At 42.9% G+C, this 27,195-nt stretch overlaps 1 protein-coding gene across 1 annotated transcript in view; it reads left to right on the top strand.

Annotated features, from left to right (window-relative positions):
- sorcs1 (sortilin-related VPS10 domain containing receptor 1) overlaps positions 1-27,195 on the top strand; it is a gene marked incomplete at both ends in the record, with an annotated part of 457,912 nt that overhangs the window by 406,161 nt on the left and 24,556 nt on the right. Inside the window, 4 exon segments of the mRNA XM_080722749.1 lie at positions 12,654-12,767; positions 15,562-15,733; positions 18,707-18,893; positions 22,861-22,994. Coding sequence (XP_080578875.1) covers positions 12,654-12,767; positions 15,562-15,733; positions 18,707-18,893; positions 22,861-22,994 — 607 coding nt within the window.

A 27,195-nucleotide genomic window follows, 5' to 3' on the forward strand; every position in this document is an offset into this window, starting at 1 on the left:
GTAGTTATTTTACTGTAATTTAACAACATAATAACCAGAACAGATAGACAAAGGGACATTCATGGATTTATATTTAAAAGTAACTTTTATTTTCCCCCTGGACCCAGGGTATGGTAGCTACATACCCCTGCCATACCCAATTGACGCCCCTGCCCCCTTTATCAGAATCACTATCTTGATCTCCATTTCAAACAGTCATCTGCAAATCTTACCTGAGCGAGATGAGTCAGGTCAACTCTGTTCCTTTGGGCAGGACACGGCTGACACGGCTGGTGTCATCAGTCCCCATTGTCTGCACTGGAGCTGAGAAAGGCTAGATTCAGTCACTGAATCTAGCATGTTGACATAACAGGTGTGATCCTGTGTTTTGTAAAACATGTGATTAGCAAGAGGGGATCATTTGTGTTAAGAGTAATGTAAAATATATTATATTATAAATAACTATTGCGTGCCGGATCAAACAACATGAAGCGATTTTGCGCACTGCTGCCGGTAGCCTGCAGTTGTTCTCAAACTTTTCAAGCCGCAACCCCAAAAATATTCATATTTTAACTGGGGACCCCCACCCTGACGAGCACTAAGAGTTGGGACAGTACATTTTGTATAACACTGTTCTATTGTGAAAGTCTAGCAGATCTACATGCCCACAACTTTGTGAGCATGTAGATCTTCTATTTACACAATTTCTGAGTCTAATATATGATCATTTGGCCCAATGTTTAGTTTGTCATTTTAGAGAGTACAGTATTAAAAAGTCCTTAAATTGTCACTTTAGAAATGTGCAGATACCCTCTATACACTTCAACTTTGTTGGTTTGTTTACTGTTGAGAAAACAATGATTAGCCAATCATTTGGGGACCCACCCAAAATCATTTAGGGACCCCCTGGGGGTCCTGACCCACAGGTTGAGAACCACATTTCTTATACCTCAAAAGAACAGGGGAACAAAGGAAAGAAAATACCATTATAACATTAAAAGTAAACAACACATTATATAAAAACTGGTCAAACATTGGCCAAATTGTCAAATGGTATAAGAGACAACAATTGTGAAAATAACAGATCTACAAGCTCACTGCATTCCAAGTGCTTGTCAGGTTGGAGGGTCCCCAGTACAAATATGACTATTTTGGGGGGTCCCCAGTTCAAATATGATTATTACATCACTGATTACAATGAGGAGCAGCCAATGGGTAGATATTTGTGCCCAGCCCACACTGTTTTGTATGAACAGTATTTCTAGTTAAGAACTGGTTCTCAGACTATTTTATTTATTTCAAGGACCCCCTGTTTAGTATGCATTTGGCCATGATCCCCCATCATCCATAACTCCCCTAGAACTGTACAAATGGAACCAAATGGACCTGTTAGGGTTCATTTAGTTCCATTTGTATACTCTACTACCATTGCAAGCTAACATTAGCCACAAATGACACACACACACACACACACACACACACACACACACACACACACACACACACACACACACACACACACACACACACACACACACACACACACACACAATACAAGACTGTATTGAACAGCTGCTAGCTAACTTTGGCTCTGTTAGCCACAATACCACACACAACAGGCTGCAAGCTGTGCACAAATACACAGCAAGGTTAATACAATATAAACAAACAAAAAAAACGTCTGCTTCTATCAAAAGGGAACCTATCTTACACATTTTGAACATTCAGTTCCATTAGGATGTCCACTGTAAAATGTTAGCAAACGTTAGCATCAGCTAGCGTTAGCATTAGCTAACTTTAGCATTAGCTTTGTAGTGCTGGTTGGGTGAACCTTTCAGGAAAATACACACTTTGTACAAAAACACCACAGACAACATTCTTAAGTAACATACAGTACATGTAGGTAACTTTATCCAGTGGCTATGCTGTTTCACCTACCGAAAAAGGATAAAGTCCATGAGAGCATATAATTCCTGTGTGTTCTTCTCTTCAACACTGACTGACTCTGAGGTTCAAAATGGCACTGGTTCAAACCAGTTCCAAGTCGTTCCAATCTCCTTTCTGTCTCAATAGCTCCTTTCTGTCTCGAGGAGCAATAGATGAGCATCATGAGCTAAAAATGAGCAGCAAATGTTTCCTCTGGGAAAGTATAATAATAAAGGATATGCCCCGCCTCCTACAGAGCTCTGCTTCCTGGTAGATCAAAGCAATATGTGATGTCACTGTTCTCAACCTTCCCAGTTGTTGTTTGGGCAATTAACCCTTTTACTGACTGCTGCTACTGTACACTTATCTAAAGATTAGATCTGATCTGATCAGATCAGATCAGGGGTCTTCAACAGTAGGGGTATATATATATAATATTAATAGCATTATTATTATAGCAGTATTGAATGCACAATATGATTTTACACAATTTTATACATAAATATACAATACATGTTGTAGCCCCCTTTCCTACCCTACAAGGTATCTCAGTTTGGGGGGGTAATTATTATAACTACTATAGTTATAATAAACATACTATAAAGTGCTAGGCCTATACATCATTGGAAGATATACTCATTTTTTTCAATACTGCAATGTAGAAATACTCTGTAACAAATCATTCTAAATTTACTTGAGTAAAAGTAGGCTACAAAACTATTGGTATGAAAAGTATTTATATGTAAAGTACAAAAGTAGAAAGTACTCATTATGCAGAATCTTTGAAAAGAGCAGATCTACAAGCTTACAATGGCATTGGTAACATTTTTGAGAGGCCATTTTTGTCACCTTCAGGTCGCAGTCATTATCAAAACCTCCACCGGCTGGCTGGCTGGCTCATCACGTCACACCACGGTCACAATAATTTTTTGCGACCTTTGGTCGCAAAAAAGGCCATAACTCTAGGCCCGGGAGAGACGGGGCCGGCACCCAAGGGGTCCCCGGGGGCCCAGCCACTGCCGGGGCTCCCTGTGGACCCCCGTGGACCCCCACTCAAACCTGCCACTTCCTGGTGTGTTTTAGGTATTACGGGTTGGTAGGTGCTCTGATGTATATATTTTCTTTTAAGTTTGCAAGTAATTTTAAGCCTCAGGTCGACATTCAGCAACCCTAATATCCTATCGTGATTTTATAGTAATTCAAAGGAGGCTAATCCTAGTTTAACCCTAGGAATGTCGCACAGAAATAAAACACACTTCCTCGTGTTCGTCTCGGTGAGCTATACAACATAGCCTACTAAAAGACAGGCCCTTGACACATGATGGTTTTTGACTTATAATGCGAAATAGCTAACCCTAGGCTTAGTTATTTTGCGTTTTAAGTCAAAGACGATGCGACATCAGACCTTGGTTCTGAGATATGTTGTAGAGCTCTCCGAGACGAACGTGTGGATGTCTTGGTTGTCCTCCTACAAACTTTCTTCCCCGTGATAGACTCTATAAACGTTAGAGCACATTGAATGAAAGGCAGGAGAAAGCTATCTCCTCACAGGAGTGTCCGTGTGGGATGAACCTTATACTGGTGTGTTCAGCTCGCGGAGATGAACATGCGAAGAGAACGGCCCCTAAAGTTAGAATTAGGGTTAGCCTTCTAGGGGTCGCTCAGAAATGAAACATACATCCACGTGTTCGTCGCGGAAAGCCGACCAATAATCTTTTTTCTGTTTGTAAATACGCCCCCTAGAACCCGAGCTAGCCCTTTTAGAGGGGTTAGAAATTGACCAAAGCATTTTACGCGACAGGACCAACTTCATCGGACTCAGCGCCAAAAAGCTAGGCAGAATAAGTGTCTTTTGGGGGGATTTTTGACATATTTTAACGTCCAGGGCCACCAAGCTGATTTGAAAAGTGACATTTATAGAGAGACTATGATCCTGGCCAAAAAAAGAAAAAAATCACACCCGTGTGAACTGAGCGGTGGTTTCCCCCCCCCCCCCCCCCCCCGCTCCCCCCCCCCTTCCCCCCTGTGTGTGTGTGTGTGTGTGTGTGTGTGTGTGTGTGTGTGTGTGTGTGCGTGTGTGTGTGTGCCTGGCCTGGCCTGAAAACAGCGCCCCTCCCTTAACATGTGTGGTCAGAAAAGGTACTACACCACAGGCTTGAGGCTACATACAGACAGACAGACCCACCCACCCACAAACAAACAAACATACCTACACACACGGCCACGCTATGGAGACGGTGTGACCACCGCTCAAAAATCAGTGAGTAACCAGTAATTGTGATCATGAAGCATTATGAGTGACGTCTTTAAAAGAGATGTTGGTGAGATTATCTCAAGATCTCAAACAGTGATCGCAGATAGACAGAGCTGAGACTCTTTAAAAGAGATGTTGGTGAGATTATCCCAAGAACTCAATCAGTGATCACTGAAAGACACAGATGAGACTCCTTAAAAGAGATATCAGTGAGATTATCCCAAGAACTCAATCAGTGATCACTGAAAGACAAAGATGAGACTCTTTAAAAGAGATGTTGGTGAGATTATCCCAAGAACTCAATCAGTGATCACTGAAATACACAGATGAGACTCTTTAAAAGAGATGTTGGTGAGATTATCCCAAGAACTCAAACAGTGATCAATGTGAGACTCAACAGTGTCAAATCTCAGGAGTTCAAATTGAGAAGAATGAGAAAATGCACTTTGGTCTCGGCTGGTGCTCATCTTTATCTAGAGACAAAAATAAGAAATAATTGAGGTCTCATTTAGGATTTTCGCTTGCTATGGGAATCCCTTTTATGCCCATATATGGAGTTCCCTGATGTCATCAATATCCCATATCTAACAGGACTTCTTATGGGAATGCCCATATATGGAGGCCACATCGGCCACATACCACACTAACAGAATCCATATGGCCAAGACAGATGGCCAAGACAGCCCACATCTGTGTGGCTGGTTCTACAGACAGGGATCTCCATGTATGGGCATACAAGGGTATGATGTCAGATGTCATAGACATCATAGGACTTTCACATAACGAATAACTGAGTAACCATATCTCCATATACAGTACTTGGAGCTCCATATATGGGTACCAGGGGTCTCCATATATGGGTAACTGTCTGATATAGATCACTGGCCAGATGACCAAGACATAAAGGGAGAGGTCGCTTGTCGCCCTGAGCCGTCTTACTAGTAATAAAGTACTGTAGGGCTTTAAGCTCACAATGCATATCATCTCAAAGCGTTGCGAGCTTGTAGATGTGCTATTTTTTAAATAGTTTTACAATGTGTTTACAACATGTGAATACTTTGGTACAGTAAGTACATTTTGATGCCCAACTCTTGTACTTTTCCTGCATTCAAGTCACTCTGGGACTTGTTGAATGCAGGACTTTTTACTTGTAACAGAGTATTTATAAACAGTATACATGCAGTGCAGTATGTATGGTACTGTACTTCTACCTGGTCTGGCACTTTTCTACCACTACAGTATGACTGCCTGCCTACTGTAGATATGTTCCAAACCCCTCAAGTCTTCTAGTGCTGACATGCTCAAAGCGTCTACAATGACATATACAAAATACGATGAAGCAGCATTCTGCTTCTATGGGCCGACGGCTTGGAATAAACTCCCTTTACAACTAAGACAGGCAGCCTCTGTAGGTAGCTTTAAAGCACAGCTGAAGACCTATTTATTCACTTTTAGTAGATATTTTCTTCTCTCTGTTGTTATTCATGTCCTCACTGTTTTTTTCTCATTCACTGCCCTTGTTTTTTTTTATTATTTTTGTTGTTTTATGGGTGCCATGGCATTGGTCTGACAGTTCATTGTTCCTACAGTAGTACATCCCATTAGTCCGAATCTGGTGAATGTTAACCTGGTGAAAATACTATGCCTTAACCTAAAACTATGCCTAAACCTAACCCTAAAATCTAGCCCTAACCAAAGTAGGACTAATGAGATGTAGGACTAATGAGATGTAGGATTTATGGGCAGTCCCCATTTTATGTTTTTGCTTTTCTTTTTTGCTATATTGTTAAATTGTTTTTGAGCGGTGGTCACAACGCTCCTATACGTGGCCGTGTGTGTGGGTCTGTCTGTCTTTCTGTCTGTCTGTCTGTCTCCGTGTCTGTCTGTCTGTCTGTAGCCTGCAGTAACCTTTTCTGACCACACATGTTAAGGGAGGGGCGCTGTTGCACACACACACACACACACACACACACACACACACACACACACACACACACACACACACACACCACCGCTCAGTTCACACGAGTGTGATTTTACTTTTTTTTTCTGTAAAGCTTGTGCTTTATTCTAGCTCTGTAAAGCACTTTGAGCTGCATTTCATGTCATGAAAGATGCTATAGAAAGTTAATTATTATTCAGTCAAATAACATCAGAGTACTTCTTCTACCCCTGATCAGTTGTTGTTTGCGCAGTAGATCTAAACAAATCAAGTCACATGTGTTCAAACTGCAAGAGTGGCTTATGAGCAGTCTGTCACATGATCAGCAGCCAAATCCCATTTTAGAGAGCACCATTAGCGTTGCCAGATTTTGCGAATGAAAAAATACACCTGGTCTATGAAAACAAGCCCAAAATAATAATAGCCCACATGAGCTCTTTAAATCCATGGCTATGCATCGGGTATTTGAACTAGGGATGCGGTATCGGTACTTGCAGTATTGGTACTCGCCCCGATACCAGCCTATTTTGCTGTACTCGTACTCGTCCGATATTGCTCACAGCAGCGCCAGATACCATTTTGTTTCATAAATATGTTGGTGACAACATATCAAAAGTCCTAAGACACAGTTTTGTGTGTGTTAGTTCAACTAATGAACAGTGTTTTCACCTTCTCTTACTCTAGGCATGACAACATAATTATTTAAAGCATTTTATTTTGGAGCGCCACACACTATTTAAGCACTTGTACAGAAACTCAAATTAAGTACCGTATTTTCCGGACTATAAGGCACACTTAAAAGCCTTTAATTTTCTCAAAAAACTACAGTGTGCCTTATAGTCCAGTGCGCCTTATATAACGGATCATTCATTGACATTGACATTCCTTTTTGCACAGCTCCATCTGTTGGATGCATAACGCAACGGTAGCGTCTATTATGTGCGCCTTATAGTCCGGTGTGCCTTATATATGAAAACTGTTCGAAAATAGACCATTCATTGACAGTGCGCCTTATAGACCGGTGCGCCTTATAGTCCGGAAAATACGGTACTCGTACTTGTACTTGGTCAGCAAAAAAGTGGTATCAGGACATCCCTAATTTGAACAACTACCAATATTTACAAGGAACTTTACGGAAAACAATAAAACAATAAAAAGGAAATAGCAGCTCGATAAGCTTTCAACACCTAATGATGCGACTCATTGCAAGCTTATTAGATCTGCTATTGTCACTATTTCATAAAGCTTACAGATTGGCTAATTTCACTATTTTTGAAACGGGGCCAGAGTGGTTAATTCACAGTGTATGTCTGATATGTCGGCGTCCCGGGAAGACACCAAACGTATGTTTTGGGAACCACTGGTCTATCCATCTTGTCTGGCAACGTGGAACGGTACATGGGGTTTAAGCCATTGAGGCCCGAACACTTTAACCATTATTTAATGCTTTAACTATTGAAAAATAGCAGATATACAAGCTCACAGCGCGGCACCGAGTGCCGCACTGCGAGCTTGAAGATCTGCTATTTTTGAAAACTCTTGAAAATGTGTGCAATTCTTTGAAAATGTTGACCCGATTCTGTAAGTGTCTTCTGAATCCTTCTAAGATTTTTTGAAAAAACCTATGTTTCTATGTCAGTGGGGCTCAAACTTTTTCACGTGAAGGACCCCCAAAATGATATGTATTTGGCCATGGACCACCTCTCAAAATATTGTATCAGGGCCACCCAGAAGCAAATATTTGAGTTTCCAACTTCCCATCGTGCATTGCGCAGAAGGTGTGCGGCAGCTTCCGGCGCCGCAGCCGAGTGTGATCTACAAGCTCACAAACGGTTCCATCTGCGACGCGACGTGAGCTTGTATGTCTGCTGTTCTCCGGAAGTGTCCCACAGATATTCCTACAGTAAATTCTCGCGGAAACAGGTGGATAAGTGTCTTCTGAATCCTTCTAAGGTTTTTTTCCTTTCTAAGTTTTCTATGTCGGCGCTGCTCAAACTTTTTCATGTGAAGGACCCCCAAAATAATATGTATTTGGCCACGGACCACCATCTCAAAATATTGTATCAGGGCCTCCCAGAAGCAAATATTTGAGTTACAAAGTGTTCCCTTTAAAAATATATATATATTCAAAGATTTGCACAAAACGGGGGTCTGCGGCCAAATACATATCATTCTAGGGGTCCTTGACATGAAAGAGTTTGAGAACCACTGACATAGTAGTCTCTCAAGAACAGACTAACTGAGCTCCAGTTAAGTGAAAAGGACCTTTTCTTTGACGATGGCTATAGCCAGATTGCTGACATAGAAACATAGGTTAAAAAAAAAAAAAAACGTAGAAGGATTCAAAAGACACTCATAGAATCAGGTTAAAATCTGGTCAAAATGCAAATTTTCACTTTTTTTCCCCTTCAAAAATAGCAGATATACAAGCTTGTATATCTGCTGTTTTTCAATAGTTAAAGCAATCAATAATCCCAGGCCTAAACGGGTTTAAAGAAAGTGAAGGATGAACGATGAAGGAGATCACCGTCATGGATAGGAAGGTCTTCCACATTAGAATTGTAGAGCAGCTCGGGCTTGCCGGAATCTCCTGGAGGCTGCCCCAGCTAAATGAAACCACTCAACTGCTGCACTCCAAGCTGTGATGGTGGGTGCACGCACACACACACACATACACGCGCGTACGTTGATGTGTGCGTGCGTGTGTGCGCGTGCACGGGTGCATTACCGCAGTATTCCGGGGCTCGTGATTTCTTGAATGTCTGCCATCCCTCTCCCTCCTCTTAAGCTATTTAGGCCTAGAGTTATTTAGTGCTTTAACTGTTGAAAAATAGCAGATATACAAGCTCACAGCGCGGCACCGAGTGCCGCGCTGCGAGCTTGTAGATCTGCTATTTTTTGAAAAAAACATGATTTATTTTGGAATATATCTATTTAAAAGCGAACATTTGTAACTCGAATATTTGCTTCTGGGTGGTCCCTGGAACAATATATTTTGAGATGGGGGTCCGTGGCCAAATACCTGAAATTTTGGGGGTCCTTGACATGAAAAAGTTTGAGAACAGCTGATTTAGCAGAAGGATTTAGAAGTTGGGTCAAAGATCGGGTCAAAGATATTCAAAGACTTGCACACATTTTCACGATTTTTCAAAAATAGCAGATCTACAAGCTCGCAGCGTGGCACTCGGTGCCGCGCCGTGAGCTTGTATATCTGCTATTCTTCAATAGTTAAAGCACAAAATAATGGTTAAAGTGGTTAAAACCTAACGCGACTCGGGCGCGGTTCCGGGTCTTTGAGGTTTAAAAGACACTGTCTTGGGGGGAAGACGTCGTACTTCACAGCTGCCTTTGTAGCCATGGCCCTGTGGCTCTTTTCATTAAAGATGCGCTCGGAAAAAAGGAGGTTTCGCTACATCTACGGCAACCTGTTTTCTTTGAAATATCAGCATTATAAATGTATAGCCCTTTTTCCCCCCACCCTCCTCTTCTTCCTTTTTATTTTTTTTCTTTCGTTTTTATTCCCAAACCTACAGGCCCCTCGAGCGAGAGGGAGCATTAAAAGGAGCTTCCATCAGAACCCATTCATCACCCGGCCTAATAGCTTTCATTAACCTATTTATACCGGGCACGCATTATTGCGTATTATTATTTCATGCGTTAACCATTAAAAAATAGCAGATCTACAAGCTTGCAGCGCGGCACCGAGTGCAGCGCTGCGAGCTTGTAGATCTGCTATTTTTGAAAAGAAAACGTGAAAATTTGAATTTTGACCCGATTTTAACCCGATTCTATGTCTGTCTTTTGAATCCTTCTAAGTTTTTTTATTTTATTTTTTTTACTCATTTTTCTATATCAGCAATCTCGCTAGCCATCATCAAAGAAAAGGTCCTTTTCACTTAACTGGAGCTCAGTTAGTCTTTTCTTGAGAGATTACTATGTCAGTGGTTCTCAAACTTTATCACGTCAAGGACCCCTAGAATTATATGTATTTGGCCACAGACCCCCGTCTCAAAATATTCTGTATCAGGGACCCCCCAGAAGCAAATATTTGAGTTACAAATGTTCACTCTAAAAATGTGATATTCAAAGACAAATTCTCATAATGTTTTTCAAAAATAGCAGATCTACAAGCTCGCAGCGCGGCACTCGGTGCCGCGCTGTGAGCTTGTATATCTGCTGTTTTTCAATAGTTAAAGCATTCAATAATTCCAAGGCCTAAAAGGCTTAACAATCACAACACTTTTGCATCTGTGTGCATGTAGCACTAATTGGGGCAATTTGTTTCTATCTTTTTTTGGGGACGCGGAGGCGGCGTCGCGCCTTCTAATTTGTAGAACAAACAACTCGTGGGCTTTGTTTTAACGGCACTTAATGGAGGAAGCGGCAGTCGTTTTGGCGTCAATGTTATTTTAACAAATAAGGAGTTCATCAATAATACCCGAAGGGGTTTGTATTTTGCGATTTCCTTCTAAAGTAAATGCCGTGCTGATCAATTACTTTGTCAGATTAGGGACCGATTTGAATGGATCTGAGACTGGGAAGCTTAAGAACACACAGTCAATTCCTCAGGGTTAATTTGTCCATTTGTAAAGTGTGAGAGGGTTCAATTAAAGCTGCAATCTGTGACTGTTATGTCCTGCCTGGGATTTGAACCATTCTAAGACAAAATTCCCCACTTGGCCAGTTGTGGATTTATTGCACTCATGAGCTTCAGCCTGTACTACTTGTCAGCCAGTAGATGTCCTGGGTCCGGGACCCCTAGGGGGTCCTCAGAGTTACTACAGGGGGTCCTCCAAATCTTTGTGTGATAGAACCCTTTTTTCCTCCTTTTTTATATTAACCACTTGAACCATATTCTGAGAACATAAGCAAAAAATAGCAGATCCACAAGCTCACTGCGCCCCGTGCTGCGAGGCGTTGTGAGCTTGTAGATCGGCTATTTTTGGCAAAGAGGTTTGGTGTAGAGTGAGGTAGGGTGCCGCCCCGGGCCGAGTATGAGCGGCGACAAATACCACCCCTCCCTGCCCTGCTTCCCTCCTCCAAACAGGACAATTGTGTTTTTAAAGGCGCTTGACAAAGCTGGATGCACCACGGTGGATTCGACCTCTCCCAGACACCGTGGGCAGATGTACTAGTTATGTAAGGGATAACGTCTGGCTCGGCGGTCATTATCGAGAAATAACAATCCCGACAGGCTGATGCCACCGACACGAAGCGGAGGTGGCATCAGCCTGAAGGGAGTTTAATTTCTCCATAATGCCTGCTGTTCTCAACGGGCCTGAAAATTAAGGCTTGGCCCTAACTGGGCCCTAACTGGGCTGACCCGATGCCCTACCCGGCTCGACTAGTTAGCGTACATTTTAAGCCCTACCCAGCCCGAAAACGTCGGGTCGGATCGAGTATGGTCGGGTTTGGAAAGAATTTAGTAATAAAATGAATACATTTTCATTGAGCCCGAGGCCCTACCCGGCCCGACTAATTAGCATACATTTTTGGCACTGCCCTACCCTAAATGTCGGTCGGGTTCGGGAATGGTCGGGTTCGGGCAGAATTTGAGAACTGTAAGCCAGACATTATCCCCCTTATTACACGGCTACTTAATAAATACTTTCATAATTTGACTCAAAACTAAAAACAAAACAATGTATTTCCTTGCTTACAGTAGTCAAGGTATTCCACAAGTGCTGCACTCCGTGGGTGTCCCTCTAGTGCAGCACGATCGCCTCGAAAAACACAAGGAAGTTTAAATAAGTTTCCAGATCGCAGCTGAGGATTTGATCAGTGCTTGTTCCCTCAAACACTCCTGATTAGATCATTGTTTCCCTCGGCTGTGGTTGTGTGACTGTGGTGTAAAGTGACACAAGTATATTTACTCAAGTACTGTACTTTTTTTTTGTACTCATTTCCAGTTTTCATTACTTTTACTTCAACTTCACTGCATTTCAGTGGAAGATATTGTACTTTCTCCACTAGAATTATTTGAAAACTTTAGTTACTACTAGTTACTTTGTAGATTTTGGTTATTATTATGAAACATACACCAACCACTATACATTTCCACTATTTTTATGCAATTATACACATTTGGAAACTTGTGAAATGGGACATTCTGCATAATGAGTAGGCCTACTCTCTGGTGTCTTTTTTTATATATCGTCGCTGTCGGGTGGAAACCTCGTATCTCCAAGTTTCAAATTTGTATGTTCTTTCGCAAAGTAAAGCCCTGCTTCATCATACAAGGCCGTCGCACAAAAGTTGTGAAAACAGCCGATCTACAAGCACACAACGCCTCGCGCGAGGCGTTGTGTGCTTGTAGATCTGCTATTTTCACTAGTTTAGTTCATTTTTAAAATGATAAATATAAAACGAACGGTCTTGGACATACAAGGTTTCCACCCGACAACGACGATATACCAATGCTTTTGTACTTTAAGTCAAGTACATTTTGAATTTCCAGACTTTTACTTGTAACAGAGCATTTCTACATTGCAGTATTGACACTGTTACTCATTAAGTAAAACATTTGAATACTTTTCCCCACCACTGCTGCAGCGACTACGGCTACGAGAGGCGGACGGACGGCAAGTGCACCCCGGCCTTCTGGTTCCACCCATCGGCCACGTCCAGGAGCTGCACCACGGGGACAACCTTCGTCAACAGCACGGGGTGAGCGAGGGCCGGCGGGATTAGCATGGCGCTGACTCACAGACCTTAACGCACAGCCTTGAGTGAATTGCTTTGAGTTGAGGAGTTCAGGGCGCATTGATTGCTGTCTCGTTTCAAACGATGGTACTGGCTGAGCACAGTTTGGCCTTAAAACGGAGAGCTCATAATTTATGGGCAGATTAGGGGTTCTGTGTGTGAGCGTGCGTGCGTTTGTGCATGCGTGCACGCGTGCGTGTGTACGTACAGAATAGGGCATTAACGAAAAAGTCAATAAGTCGACTCAGTCGACTTCATTACACAAGTCGACTCCCACCAGAGAAATTCGAAGTTGGGAAAAAAATTACTTTCTATTGTGAAAATAGACGATCTACATGCTCACAACGCCTCGCAAGGCGAGGCGTTGTGAGCACAACTTCTGCCTCTATATATTTGACAATTTGAACAATGTTTAATTTGTTTTAGAGGTCCTTAAATTGGCACTTTAGAAATGTGAAGATACCCTCTATACTTTATGTTGGTTTGTTTATAGTTGAGTGAGAAAACAATGTTTCACATTAAGTTAATCATCTGGGGACCCCCCAAAATAATTGGAGGGCCGTGTGTGATGTGATGACATCATCAAACGATAAAGTTGACTTCAACTCAACTTTTTACTGAGTCGAGTCGACTTGCAAAAATCACAAGTCGTTAATGCCCTAGTGTGCGTACAGAATACAGTTGCTGCTTGGTAGAAACCTCATATCTCCAAATGTCTACTTTTCATGTTTTTTTTTCATAAATGAATGCCCTAATTTATAATGCCAGAATGTCACACAAGTAGTGAAAGTAGCCAATTGTATTACTTTATACTTTCTATGACCCTAGTATACTTTGTACACACTTTTAATACAAAATATATATTATCTGATCAATTATGATGCATTATTAGGGTAAGCTACCCAGTATGCCACTGAGTATATACTGTAAGTCTTAGGATCAGGGGTCATCGCCATGTTGGCTTGTGGTGGACATGTTTGTCAAAATTATTATAATTTTTTTGCCACAGACATAGAAAATGAGGATAATATTACCAGAAACATAAAGATACAGCCCTGAATGACCATAACAGGTCTGTAACTCTGGGGTTGTACAAATGGAAACAAAAGGACCCATGGGTCAGTTTAATTCCAGTTGTACACTCTCAGAGTTATGGGGGTCATCGCAAATAAAACGTTTGAGAACCACTAGTACTTGTGGACTCATAATGTGCCATAGTGTCATAGTAAATCAATTATTTGCCTCTTTTCCACTGCCATGGCCCAACACCACACAACTCCACACCTCCCACTTGTGCTAGGTTTTCCACTACCAGGGCCTGGGTAGAGTGGTGTGAAAGTGGTACTAAACATGGTACCAAAAAGTATCCAATCTAGAGTAGGTCTGAGCTAGGCCAATTAGGGCCAAACACTTCATAATGACTGATCACTCACTGACTTTTCATTTAGACCACCAGGATATAGTTGTAATACATGATGATAGATTATATTGTGTTATAACCACTATTATAATCTATTATAGTGTATTATAATTGTCATTGCGACCGTCAGGGAGCAGTTTACTATGAAAACCTCCACCGGCCGTCCGTCCGTCGGTCGGTCACACGTCACACGTCACACCTTTGCCCTGCTCATATCTCCGCATCAGTATATAGGGCTTGTTTGTTTATTGTATGACATCACGCCACATCATCAGCTGTGGACTCTGTGATGTCATCGTATCGCATCAGTATATAGGGCTTGTTTGTTTATTGTATGACATCACGCCACATCATCAGCTGTGGACTCTGTGATGTCATCGTATCTCCATATATGGCCATCTCCGTATATGGAGATATAAGTCGTCCATGCCCAAGTATGGGCTGGTGAGGTCAGACTTTGTATGCTGCGTAGGTTATCTCCATATATGGAGATTCAACATTCCAGGCAATGCTCTCTTCCCTGGTGAGAATTGCCCCTTTATATAGGGCTTGTTTGTGTATTGTATGACATCACGCCACATCATCAGCTGTGGACTCTGTGATGTCATCGTATCTCCATATATGGCCATCTCCGTATATGGAGATATAAGTCGTCCATGCCCAAGTATGGGCTGGTGAGGTCAGACTTTGTGTGATGCGTAGGTTATCTCCATATATGGAGATTCAACATTCCAGGTGTAACTATGGCTACCCGTATGACGTGAGAGGTGGAGGTTGTGATATTTGTGGAGATAAGCGACCAACGGTCGCTTATCTCCCGATTAGGGAGTCTTACTGGTAGTAATATATGAATACTTTATAGTGTATTATAATCACGGTTATAATCCATTATAGTGTATTGTAATTAGGACAGTTGTAATACCACTTTATATTGTATTCTAAACACAGTTAAAAGGGTCAATTTGTTTCTTACTGATAGGGGTACTTTTGTGTAATGGAAAATGTAGATATTTTTATGTGGTGCAGTGTAGTGTGGTGTGGTGTTAAAGCTGCTGTCGAAAAAGGCTAATGTCACACATACTGTATTCTGAGGAAAACCTGGAGACTGACATTCAATAATTGGGAGAATATAACAAGAACATTATAATGGTGTATAAAGCAGAAAATCTAAACTTTTCCATGACAATTTTGTCAGAGTGCGTGTTCTGTACATATTGATGACCCCTGGTTAAGATAAGAATAATGTGTACATTATCAGAGTCCCAAATGTATAAATGAACTCTGAGGACTGTACTGTGTATGTACTGTATATAATATATTGCATGTGTTTGACTCCAGGTACAGGAAGGTGGTATCCAACAACTGCACAGCAGGCGTGATTGCTGAGTACACTGCCAGGAGACAGCAGTGCCCCATCCAGGCCCCTAGGGGGCTCCACCTGGTCACTAGTGAGGGCAGCCTGACAGCCACCCTGGGTACCAACGTTACTTTCCTCGTCTATCTGGAGGAGGTACGCTCATTTAACACAACGCCTGCACAACGCCTGCCTGTGCTCACCGCCCCTACATCTGGCTTTGTGTGTATGTATGTCTGTCCGTATGTCCGTCCCGCCCAGCTTGGCGTTGGGCAAGCTTCACAGGACGCGTTGAGCATGCATATAAAGACACCGCTCACTTCCCTGAATGGTTCTGTAGCCTATTCCCAACCTTTTGAGGACCAGGGGCCAGAGCTCCCATCACAACGTGATGTGAGCTTGTAGATCCGAGATTATCACACTTTTTTTTTTCATTAAACTTTTATTAAAAGTTTCAAGAAATAATTATGATATTGATTTAAAGTCATATTACCCAGCCCCATATCGACATACTGATCGGTGAAGTCTGTCATCATCACGGCTACGTTTTGGGATGACTGGCCCAGCTGTCTCTGACGAGTTGTTGAAAATAGGATTTTGTGAATACTGAGGAGAATTGGACATTATCAGAACAAAATATTTTGAAATTAGAAAAATATTTTTCCAGTACTGGAAAAGTTTTGGAATTGATCAAGGGTCCTGGAAGGTCCTGGAAGAAATAGCTATGCATTGTCTTTGGTTATTGATTTTGTTAATACCTCTGAAATGACATTTGGACAATAAACATTGGCCAAATTGTCTCATATTAGAAGCAGAAATTGTGAAAATAGCAGATCTACATGCTCACAACGCCTCGCGTTGCGAGGCGTTGTGAGCATGTAGATCGGCTATTTTCACAATAAAACCGTGTTATACAAAATTCCTCTACTCTTAGTGCTCGTCAGGGTGCCGGGGTCCCCAGTTGAAATATGATTATTTGCGCATAGGAGTAAGCGACTCGTTATTGAGCTGAATTATTGTTATATAGTCCTGGAAATGGGTAAAATATTCTGGACAAGTCTTGGAAATTAGTTTTGGAAATGAATTGGTAAAGATGTGTGGGAACCCTGAAAAGAACAGTGGAGCAAAGATGCAGGCGGGCTGGAGAGATTCAAATAGTGAAATCATTCTGACTCCAGGCCAAGCTGTTTCCCAGATAATTGTCAAAACGTAAATGCGATAATTACGACCGGCTCTTTGAGGTTAATGAGAGTCATTTGATGTTGGCTGAGTAGTGGGTGGAATTTGCAACCCACCTGCCAATTTATGTGTTTCCAAGGTCTCTCCAGGTCGTGCTCATAATGATAAGGGTTCCTGCATTTTCACTGCTTGGACCCCTATCTGGAATATCTAGGCTAAAGCTGTTTGAGGTGCTGTCGAAACAGTGGAAAACAAAATAAGGAAAAGGATAAAACAGTCGAGGCTGTTAACAACTTTCAACCATGTGTCCCCTTTGGGCACGTTTGACATTTTAAAATCTGTTCTATAAAAGCACCAAATCTCTGGGAGTCGGTGTGTGTGTGTGTGTGTGTGTGTGTGTGTGTGTGTGTGTGTGTGTGTGTGTGTGTGTGTGTGTGTGTGTGTGTGTGTGTGTGTGTGTGTGTGTGTGTGTGTGTGTGTGTGTGTGTGTGTGTGTGTGTGTGTGTGTGTGTACGTGCACGCGTGCGTGCGCCACGCATATCTCGAGAAACAAACAACTTCAGACTTCAAAAAGCAGTTTTCCAGAACTATTATACAGTACAAATGCGCAAATCTCCATATCCTTCCATCTCCCCCTCTTATGCCCATATATGGAGATCCCTGATATCAATATGACGTCATATTACTTAGATCATGGACAGGCACTAAGTATTCTGACTCCGGTACAATGGGTTTTGGGTAAGTGGAGGGGCATGCGTTCCCAGCGGGTATCGTTCCCAATGGTGATCCTTCCCACCAGGCATCAGCTTAGTTTTTCAAAAATAGCAAAAAATAGCAAATCAAAAACAGTAGAGCATCAGCATGTACAGTAGATCGGTTTGTAGATTAAAGGGCAAGTTCACCTCTGGGACAACCTGATCTTATTTTATTGTTGTTTGGGACACAATCAACACAATCCTGAGTTATTGTTTGATGCATCATGTTGCATCATATGATGCAAAATGCATCATCATTCATGCTGAAATACTAAAATATCTCAAAACACAGATTGAACACAAAAGATAACTCAGGATTGTGTTGATCGTGCCCCAAACAACAATACAATAAGATCAGGTTGTCCCAGAGGTGAACTTGCCCTTTAAGCTTGTCGACTGGCTATTATTTAGCTGTGTCACACAATCAAAGTTCAGAATCAAGCTTCAGTGATTACATTTACAGTTTTTCAACGTACTGGGCGGCAGTGGCTCACGGGGCAGGGCTCCGGTATGGAAACCAAAGGTTCCAGTTTCAATACCGGGCTCCTCCTGTACGTTTTGATACCAATACTTTTGTACTTTTATTCAAGTACATTTTGAATAACCGACTTTTACTTCTAACAGAGTATTTCTGCATTGCAGTATCGATAATTACTTAACAGTTCTGCTGCCGTTGAAGATCCTCACCGTCATTGAAAGGGTTAAAATCATTGTGCCGTTGACGGTGAGAACTGTGAATCTTACTGTATTTACAGTAAAGGTATAATTACTTACAGTACGTCGCTCCGGTCCCGCCCGCATCGGTAATGTCCGCGATTTGTTTACAACGCACATCGGGCGTGCACACGAAGTGAACGTCCTCCATAGTAAATCCATTGAGAGGCCCATAAAGAGACTTCATTTACTCTAAAATAGATTTTTTTATACAAAGGGTGGTCTACATACTGTACACAATAGACTTGGCTGGGCGTAGCCATGTTACTCTTCTGGACCCACACTGTCATGTGACTAGATTACGTAATCGTTGCCGTCAAGTGATAATCCAAAAAAACAAAAACAACCCCCTTCCGGCCCTTCAAAATAATAGCGGCGGCCTACGGAGAAAGCGGCGCGGCACCAAGCATCCCTTCAGTTTAAAAGGCAGTAGATGTGTTTAAGTAACAAATGTGAGCGCTTTTCCCACCACTGTGCGCAGGGCGAAGGCACCCGGACCAGCATCACGCTGGACTTCGGCGACGGCCACGCTCTGACCTACTCCAACGTGAGCTCCATCGAGGACGGCATCAAGCACGTGTACAAGACGGTGGGCATCTACCGGGTGACCGCCACCGGGGAGAACAGCCTGGGCTCTGAGAGCACACTGCTCTTCCTGCACGTCACATGTGAGTATGGTGGTGTCAAGTAACTTATTTAATAGATGTACTTAAGTACGGTACTTAAAGGAGGATTTCGCCACTTTTCAACCTGTGTTCTTATAATAGGTCCTCATAGGAGAGCTGTGGGCGAGTCAAATCCATCCACCACTGTGACATCATCAATGGGGAATCCAAGCTAATTAGAAACGGCAGGCTTTCTATTCCTGAAAATTTGCAATGTTAAAGTGGAAGCCATTGTTCTCGCGATAATAAAAATCTAAATATGTTTTTTCAAAAATATTGTTTAAAACAAATCTGTCAAACGATGATGTCACTGGTGGATGGATTTGACCCACCTACAGCTCTCCTATGAGACCCAGACTGAATAGAAAAAAATTGTCCTATTTTATTATGAACATTAGTGAGGACCTATTATATGAAGACAGGTTGAAACGTGATGAAGTCCTCCTTTAAGTACAAGTGTGAGGTATTTGTACTTTACTTGAATGTTTCCAATTTCCAATACTTTTACTTCTACTCCACTACGTCTTGGATCCAAATATTGTACTTTTACTTCACTACATTTATTTGAAAACTTTAGTTACTAGTTACTTTGCGGATATAAATGATTATATTATAAAACATACATCAATCCACTTCTACCCTTTTTTATACTTAGGCTATTTGAAAATAGACGATCTACAATCTTTTACTTGTAACAGAGTATTTCTACTTTGCAGTATTGATACTTTTATTTAAGTAAAAAAGTTGACTACTTTTTCCACCACTGGCGAGTAGAGATGGGACGATATGAAACGTACTTGTCCCGCTGGTAGAGATTTGGTAGAGAGTGAAAAAAAAGACTGTATCAAGTACGTTATTTCCAAGTCCGTTTTACCAATTATAGAGGGTATCCGATACCATTTAATGGTATCGGATATGCAGCTCGGGAAATAAAAGGTGCATTGATCCCAGTGACGGAGGATCATCTCACGATAAATTAATAATCTCCACGATACGATTGTTGTATGTTTTTTTATCACGATAATAACGATTATTACGATCATTTTTTATTTAGTTTTAGTCATAGTCCTTTGAATAAAATGAAATACAGAACAATTTTGAGCCATTGCTTTTACTTTACAATTATTTGAAAACTTAGTTACTAGTTACTTTGCAGACATAAATTACAATAATGTAAAACATACATAAACCACTTTAGCCTTACTTTATACCAGGGGTCAGCAACCTTTTTGAAATGAAGTGCCATGTTTTTATTTTCTAGAGTGTCAGGGTGCCATGTCAACACACATTTTAATGACAAATATACATATTTTGATTGGCAGGACATTGTTATAACGATCATTAGACCCCGAGCAATAAACCACCTATCTCCCCGACTCCCTCCCCAGTCAGAGTTCAGAGTTTGCAGTCAGGTGTTGTCTGTACGAGTTTCCTCAACTTCACACGAGGCCGCGTTCCCTATTTCATCCCCCCCCCCCCCCCCCCCCCTCCTGTTCTTTAACGTATTCCGTATTTGTACTTGTATAGAAGGCCTCTCTTCGATTGCTCTTTGGCTATGTATGGCCTTATCACGCACCAAGGAATTGCACTTGTCAACGTCGTACCCGGCGTGACACAAACCTTATCTGTTTAGAGCACGCGCGCTCCTCTCTCCCGTAACCAAACAAACACCAGATAGAGTAAAAAAAAAAGGAAAAAAAAAATCCCATTACAATTCCACTCCAGTCGACTTGGCGCTTGATAGCGGCCCAAACCCCTGGCGCGCGTTAGAAACCACAGGCTGTCTGCTGCGACGTGACGGGCCTAGACCACCCCCCCAAGCGTATTTGGGGGGGAGGGGGAGGAGGGAGTGGGGGTGACAGATGTAACGGAGCAGACTTATTGATCAGGGAGCACCGAGCAGCACCCCTCCTCCCCTCCAGTCTGTCAATCCAATGGTGCCAGCAGTGCAAATAGAGCCACCACCGCGGGGCTCGGGGGGACGGAGCGAGCGGCCACAAGATGAAAAATAGCTCGCAGATGGTATCCAACGATCCCCCGTGCAGGGAAGAGATTCGGGAACAAACAGAGCTCAACCCTCCGCCATCCCGTCTTTTCTTCGCTTGACATTTGCGTTGTTCAGTGTTGTTGTTCTCTTCGCAACTATGTTTCACAGAGCAGTGGATAGTAGGGGTGCAACGGTTCAGTCAGCCCACAGTTCGGTTTGTACGTTTTCGTACGTTTTCGGTACAGTAAAAATCACACTCGTGTGAACTGAGCGGTGGAGGCTGCGTGTGTGTGTGTGTGTGTGTGTGTGTGTGTGTGTGTGTGTGTGTGTGTGTGTGTGTGTGTGTGTGTGTGTGTGTGTGTGTGTGTGTGTGTGTGTGTGTGTGTGTGTGTGTGTGTGTGTGTGTGTGCGTGCGTGCGTGCGTGCGTGCGTGCGTGCGTGCGTGCGTGCGTGCGTGCGTGCGTGCGTGCGTGCGTGCGTGCGTGCCGGCCGGCCGGCCGGCCGGCCTGGCTTGGCCTGGCCTGAACAACAGCGCCCCTCCCTTAACATATGTGGTCAGAAAAGGTATTGCAGGCTACATACAGACAGACAGACACGCATACCCACACACACGGCCACGTATAGGAGACGGTGTGAACACCGCTCAAAAATGTAAAATGTAAGAAGAAAAAAGAAAACTATTTGAAAATATTTCCAAAATATTCAGACGGGGTGCCATCATTTGTGTTGTGTTTCCCCCTTAAAACATGATAATCAGGTATTATGATTAGGAGGAAGATTTTCTCCCAAAAAGTGTACAGAAAGATGTTTTTATGTGGCCACACCTAAAAAAAGAAAGACATTCGGTTCATTCCGTACGGGCTGTTCGGTTCGGGACAGGGCCATTTGGTATACCGGTTCGGTTCAGTACATTTACGCAAGTAGCCTACTGTACGTAAAGAGCCTGTAAACAGGAAAAAAGGGAATTTCCTTAGCGATGCTAGCCTCATGCTCAGGGGAGTTTCAGTGATGTCATCAGAGTCATTGATGGCATAATTCCTAACTACACCAGTCTTCTGCCAAGGTGTCTCTGCTATACCCTAGAGTGCCCTGTCATCTGTTGGCCAGTGTGTCATGCTATACCCTAGAGTGCACCGCCATCTTTTGTCTAGAATAATCTTTTCACTGCCCTCAGTGGACAACCCCCCTACAGTCATGAACATAACAAACTACAGCTTATTTTTAAGTCAATGTTTTACTGTATATACTTGTCGTATTTTTTTTATTTAATTCTAATTTGTCTGGGTGGTTTATAACATATCCTGTGGTCTGACAACATTTGAAGACATATACTGCTTACAGGACCACTCATACAGCGTTAGGGTAATCAATAGAAAAATAGACATTTTGGGGGTGAACTACCCCTTTAAGTAAAATGTTTATATACAATTGTGCTATTGCTACAGTACTTTAGCTTAGCTGCTTTCACTTAATTAAAGAATCTGCCTACTTCTTCCACACCACTGCTCCCAATAATAACACTCGTTTCACATTTAGCATTCCAGACTGTAACGTTGTTGTTGTTCCTCCCTCAGTGTGTTTTGGTCTCTCTCTTTTCGTCACTGTCGGGCAGAAACCTTGTATCAAATCAAGTTTCAAATGAAGTTTTTTCTCCAAGTAAAGCCCTGCTTCATCATACAAGGCCGTCGCACAAAAGTAGTGAAAACAGCAGATCTACAAGCACACAACGCCTCGCGGTGCGAGGCGTTGTGTGCTTGTAGATCGGCTGTTTTCACTAGTTTAACTCATTTTAAAAATGATAAATACAAAACAAACGGTTTTGGACATACGAGCCACAAGGTTTCCACCCGACAATGACAATTTGAGACTGTAACGTTGTTGTTGTTCCTCCCTCAGTGTGTTTTGGTCTACTCTCTTTTTGCAAACACGGTTTGCGCGCAGAGCAGCGAGTTCACTCCATGATGTATCTGTGTGCCTGAGTAGGTCAGTTGGAGCACATCCATCTCTCCGCTCCCTTTGTGGCCGTGAAGAACAAGGAAGTGAACCTCACGGCTGTGCTGTGGCCCAGCCAAGTGGGAACGGTCACCTACATCTGGTGGATCGGAAATAATTCCGAGGTACGTTTCTTTTCTATCGAGGATTTATTCGCACCTTTTACATTCCGCGTTTGCACTCCCCCCCCCCCCCCCCCCCCCTTCTCCCTCCTGGCACTGCTTCTGTAATTAACAGCGTCGCCAACTTTTTTTTTCTTCCCCGCTCTCAAGCGTGAGGAAGGATCTTAACCCTCAAAGACCGAGAACGTGCCAGAGTAGGGTTAGATTTGAACCACTTTAAGCATTATTTTATGCTTTAACTATTGAAAAACAGCGGATCTACAAGCTCACAGCGAGCTTGTAGATCTGCTATTTTTGAAAAGAATCGTGAATATATTTGACCCGATCTTTGACCCGACTTCTAAAATCCTTCCTCTAAATCAGCTGTTCTCAAACTTTTTCATGTCAAGGACCCCCAAAGTTACAGGTATTTGGCCTTGGATATGTTGTTCCAGGGACCGCCCAGAAGCAAATATTTGAGTTACAAATGTTCACTTTTAAATAGATATATTCAAAGACTTGCAAAAAACAAATCATGATTTAAAAAAAATAGCAGATCTACAAGCTCGCAGCGCGGCACTCGGTGCCGCGCTGTGAGCTTGTATATCTGCTATTTTTCAATGGTTAAATCATTAAATAATTCTTGGCCTTAAATGGCTTAATTCGGCTCGACTGCCTCTGTGCAAAGGGTTGCAATTTGCGGCCGCGGTAATCTTGCTGTACTCTGATAAATAGTCGCGGAGAACGCTGGAATTCTATAAACACACGAACACGGAGTGGTTCAATCACCGATGGCCACTGAAGTGTGTCCGTCTTTGCTTTTACGCTCTTCCAACCGAGGTCTCTATAACTTGATCAGTCCCGGCCAGGGACCTGAATGATAAATAGGTGATTTGTCTAAACTGCTCCCATTAAAACCGCCGCTGTTACTTTGGTGGCCATGAAGCAGTTTTCAAAAGATGCATGTGCCTGCAATAAGGGGTGATTTATGCTGTGCACAAATTGTGCTTTGTTGTCGCACATAAAGAATAGCCGATCTATAAGCATCTCCCAACGCATCATCTCGCTTGTGGATCGGCTATTATATATATGTCGCGACACCGGCACGCGACCCGGCGTAACAAACGGCCTGTAATGCGAGAGTTGGCGCGTGGCTCCGAAACCCGCGGTTAAATCTAAACCTGGCTGACATATATGTATACATTATAGCGTGCGGGGACGCTAGTGTCTCGTTCCCAGAACCATATCTGTCTTTATCCCATTTAGAGCGGGTACACATTATTGCGTGTTATTATTTTATGCTTTAACGAAAAATAGCAGATAGCTGGTCACAGCGTGGCACTGAGTGCCGCGCTGCAAGCTTGTAGATCTGCTATTTTTGAAAAGTCGTGAAAATTTGAATTTTGACCCGATTTTGACCCCGATTCTATTAGTGTCTTTTGAATCCTTCTAAGGTTTTTTGTTTTTTGTGTCAGCAATCTGGCTCGCCATCGTCAAAGAAAAGGTCCTTTTCACTTAACTGGAGCTCAGTTAGTCTGTTCTTGAGAGATTACTATGTCGGTGGTTCTCAAACTTTTTTCACGTGAAGGACGCCCCAAAATGGCCCCGGACCCCCGTCTCAAAATATTTAGTTCCAGGGACCACCCAGAAGCAAAATTTGAGTTACAAATGTTCGCTTAAAAAATACATAATATTCAAAGATTTGGACACATTTTCACGACTTTTTCAAAAATAGCAGATCTACAAGCTCGCAGCGCGGCACTCGGTGCCGCGCTGTGAGCTTGTATATCTGCTATTTTTCAATAGTTAAAGCATTCAATAATCCCAAGCCTAAATGGGTTATAATTGCAGTGAATGTGTTTGTTGGGCGGCGCCGGGGCACCCATCACTATAGGACGGGGCGGTTATGTGTGCTCCGGTGATGAACGGAGACAGTATTAGCATCTCTGAGCCATTTGAAGAACAAATTGAGATGCAGGGAAAAAACTACAGCAGGAGCCGGCAGTGTCACACAGGAACTCCCTGTGGACCGGACTGGATGTGCATGCTCCTCTGAGACTGTAGCTGCAGCTCTCTCTGTGTGTGTGTGTGTGTGTGTGTGTGTGTGTGTGTGTGTGTGTGTGTGTGTGTGTGTGTGTGTGCGTGCGCGTGCGCGTGCGCGTGTGCGCGTGCGTGCGTGCGACGTGCGTGCGTGCGTGCGTGCGTACTTATTACCGCTACTCACCAGTTAACCCATTTGTAGCCGATCCCGAGAATACTCGCGAAAAATACTCGAGTATTTAGAGTGCCGATCCCGCGAATACTCGCGAAATATACTGTATATACAGTAAAGCTGGCAAGCTTACCGTACGGTCCGTTGGAAAGTGCTGGCACGGGTGGACTCGTCGATTCATCATCATCGCGCATCCACCTGCACACAATAGTGATCCCTTAACATGGAAGCCGACGGTCATTCTCATCTTTGATGTCAATTTTCTCCAAAAAAACACTTTTGATGCCAAGGATGGCATTGGATTCTCGCTAAAATAGTACAAGCTGAAAGGCATCGATCCGCCATTGCTGTGTACATATTGGACGACAAGACTTCCGGGTAAAAAAAAAGGGTTGTCAAAAAGGAATTGTTTGCGCAATCTACTTCCGGCCTTCAAAATAAGAGACTGGCCGCGGACGGAGCCTGCGAACGGCAGCTTGGACATTTTAACCCGTTCATGTCTGGGAGCACTAAATGAGAGTGGGGCGGCTCAGAGTAGATGACAGAGTACAGCATCTTGCAATGGGCCTGGTGTACAAGATACACTACCACTAAGATACCCATGTACCTGGCAAAATACTTTATAAACGTTAAGGACGTCCACAATTACAACACCAGAGGCAGCGCCACAGATCACGTTCAACCAAACAAAGGGTCAAACTCGTTGTCCTGCTATACCACCAAAATATGGAACGCCCTACCGAAGGCCTTAAAGGAGTGTAAATCCCTAACATCCTTCAAAATCGCCCTGAAAAACCACTTACAGGCGGCAGACGCTCGAAACTGGTAAAAACAAACCTAGCCCAGGCGTACCCTCCCCCTGACCCTTCATATACCGTATATCTACTGTATATTTTTTGCACTGTTATTATTATTTTTTTTTCTGACCATATCTACTGCATAGTGCATATCCGTCTGTCATTCAATGTTATATTATATGAGATACATAAAGGTTTCCGGTGCAAATAAGCCGAAAAGCTTACTAGGATCTCCTTTTAGTTGACCTTGTACCAGTGAACTGTACCGTCATGAAACGTTCCTATGCAAACTTCTAGTCTTCAATCAATCAATCAATCAAACTATACTTGTGAGGGCCAAACGGCCGCACAAGTATAGTCAAATTTAACATCCCGTAGCCAGGCTTACAGGTACTCATCTGTGAAGAGTAAAGCCTGGTCTCAACATAAGGCAGAGAGTGCTTAGAAAGGAGGGAATTCCGCTGTGTGAATTTCCCTGGAAGTTGTCTTTTTTTCACAGTGCCGTGTTCCTGCAAACATATTCCCAGCTGGAAAAAAAAAAGAAAACAATATCCCACAATAAGTTTTAACACTTAATTTGCTATGATTTTTTCTCTTCAATGTCCCACGTTGCCATGGTTACCATAGACTTCCATGTAATTGCGCAATTGTGTAAAAAGTGCACGCCCATGCCTAGATCATGCACCACGTGTGTGCACACTGTTCACAGCTTTCAAACAAAAAAATCCGCTTGGAAATCCGTTCAGGCATTCATGATTTATCAGCCATTATGTTTTCTTCAGATGTAAACAAACATGTCTGCCATGTTTGAAAGAATGGGTTGGTATGGGGGTTAAACATGCATTTTTTTTTTTTTTTCAAAAACGGCCCAAATTCGGGAAACTCAGGGTTGGCACAGCGGTAGTACCGTTTCAAACTCGGGAAACTCGGGGTTGGCACCAGATGTGTTAAGAGCGGGTTAGGCTGGACTCACACATTTGCGTGAAACATCGTCTGAGAATGGCCACTGGGGGCGCCGTACTAATGCATTGTCAATGCAAGGTTGTTTGGTTTTTTGTCGTTGCCGTGTCTCAAGCTAGCTAGGCTAGCTTGAGACACGGCAACGACAAAACACCAAACAACCTTCCATTGACAATACATTGGACCTCCCCCTCCCCCCCTCTTTCTGACACGATAGCTGTCGCAAATGTGTGTGGCGCGCCTTAAGAGCCACAAT

Source organism: Nannobrachium achirus, assembly GCF_963921795.1.
Source record: "Nannobrachium achirus genome assembly, chromosome: 3".
In the NCBI taxonomy this organism is placed as follows: Eukaryota; Metazoa; Chordata; class Actinopteri; order Myctophiformes; family Myctophidae; genus Nannobrachium; species Nannobrachium achirus.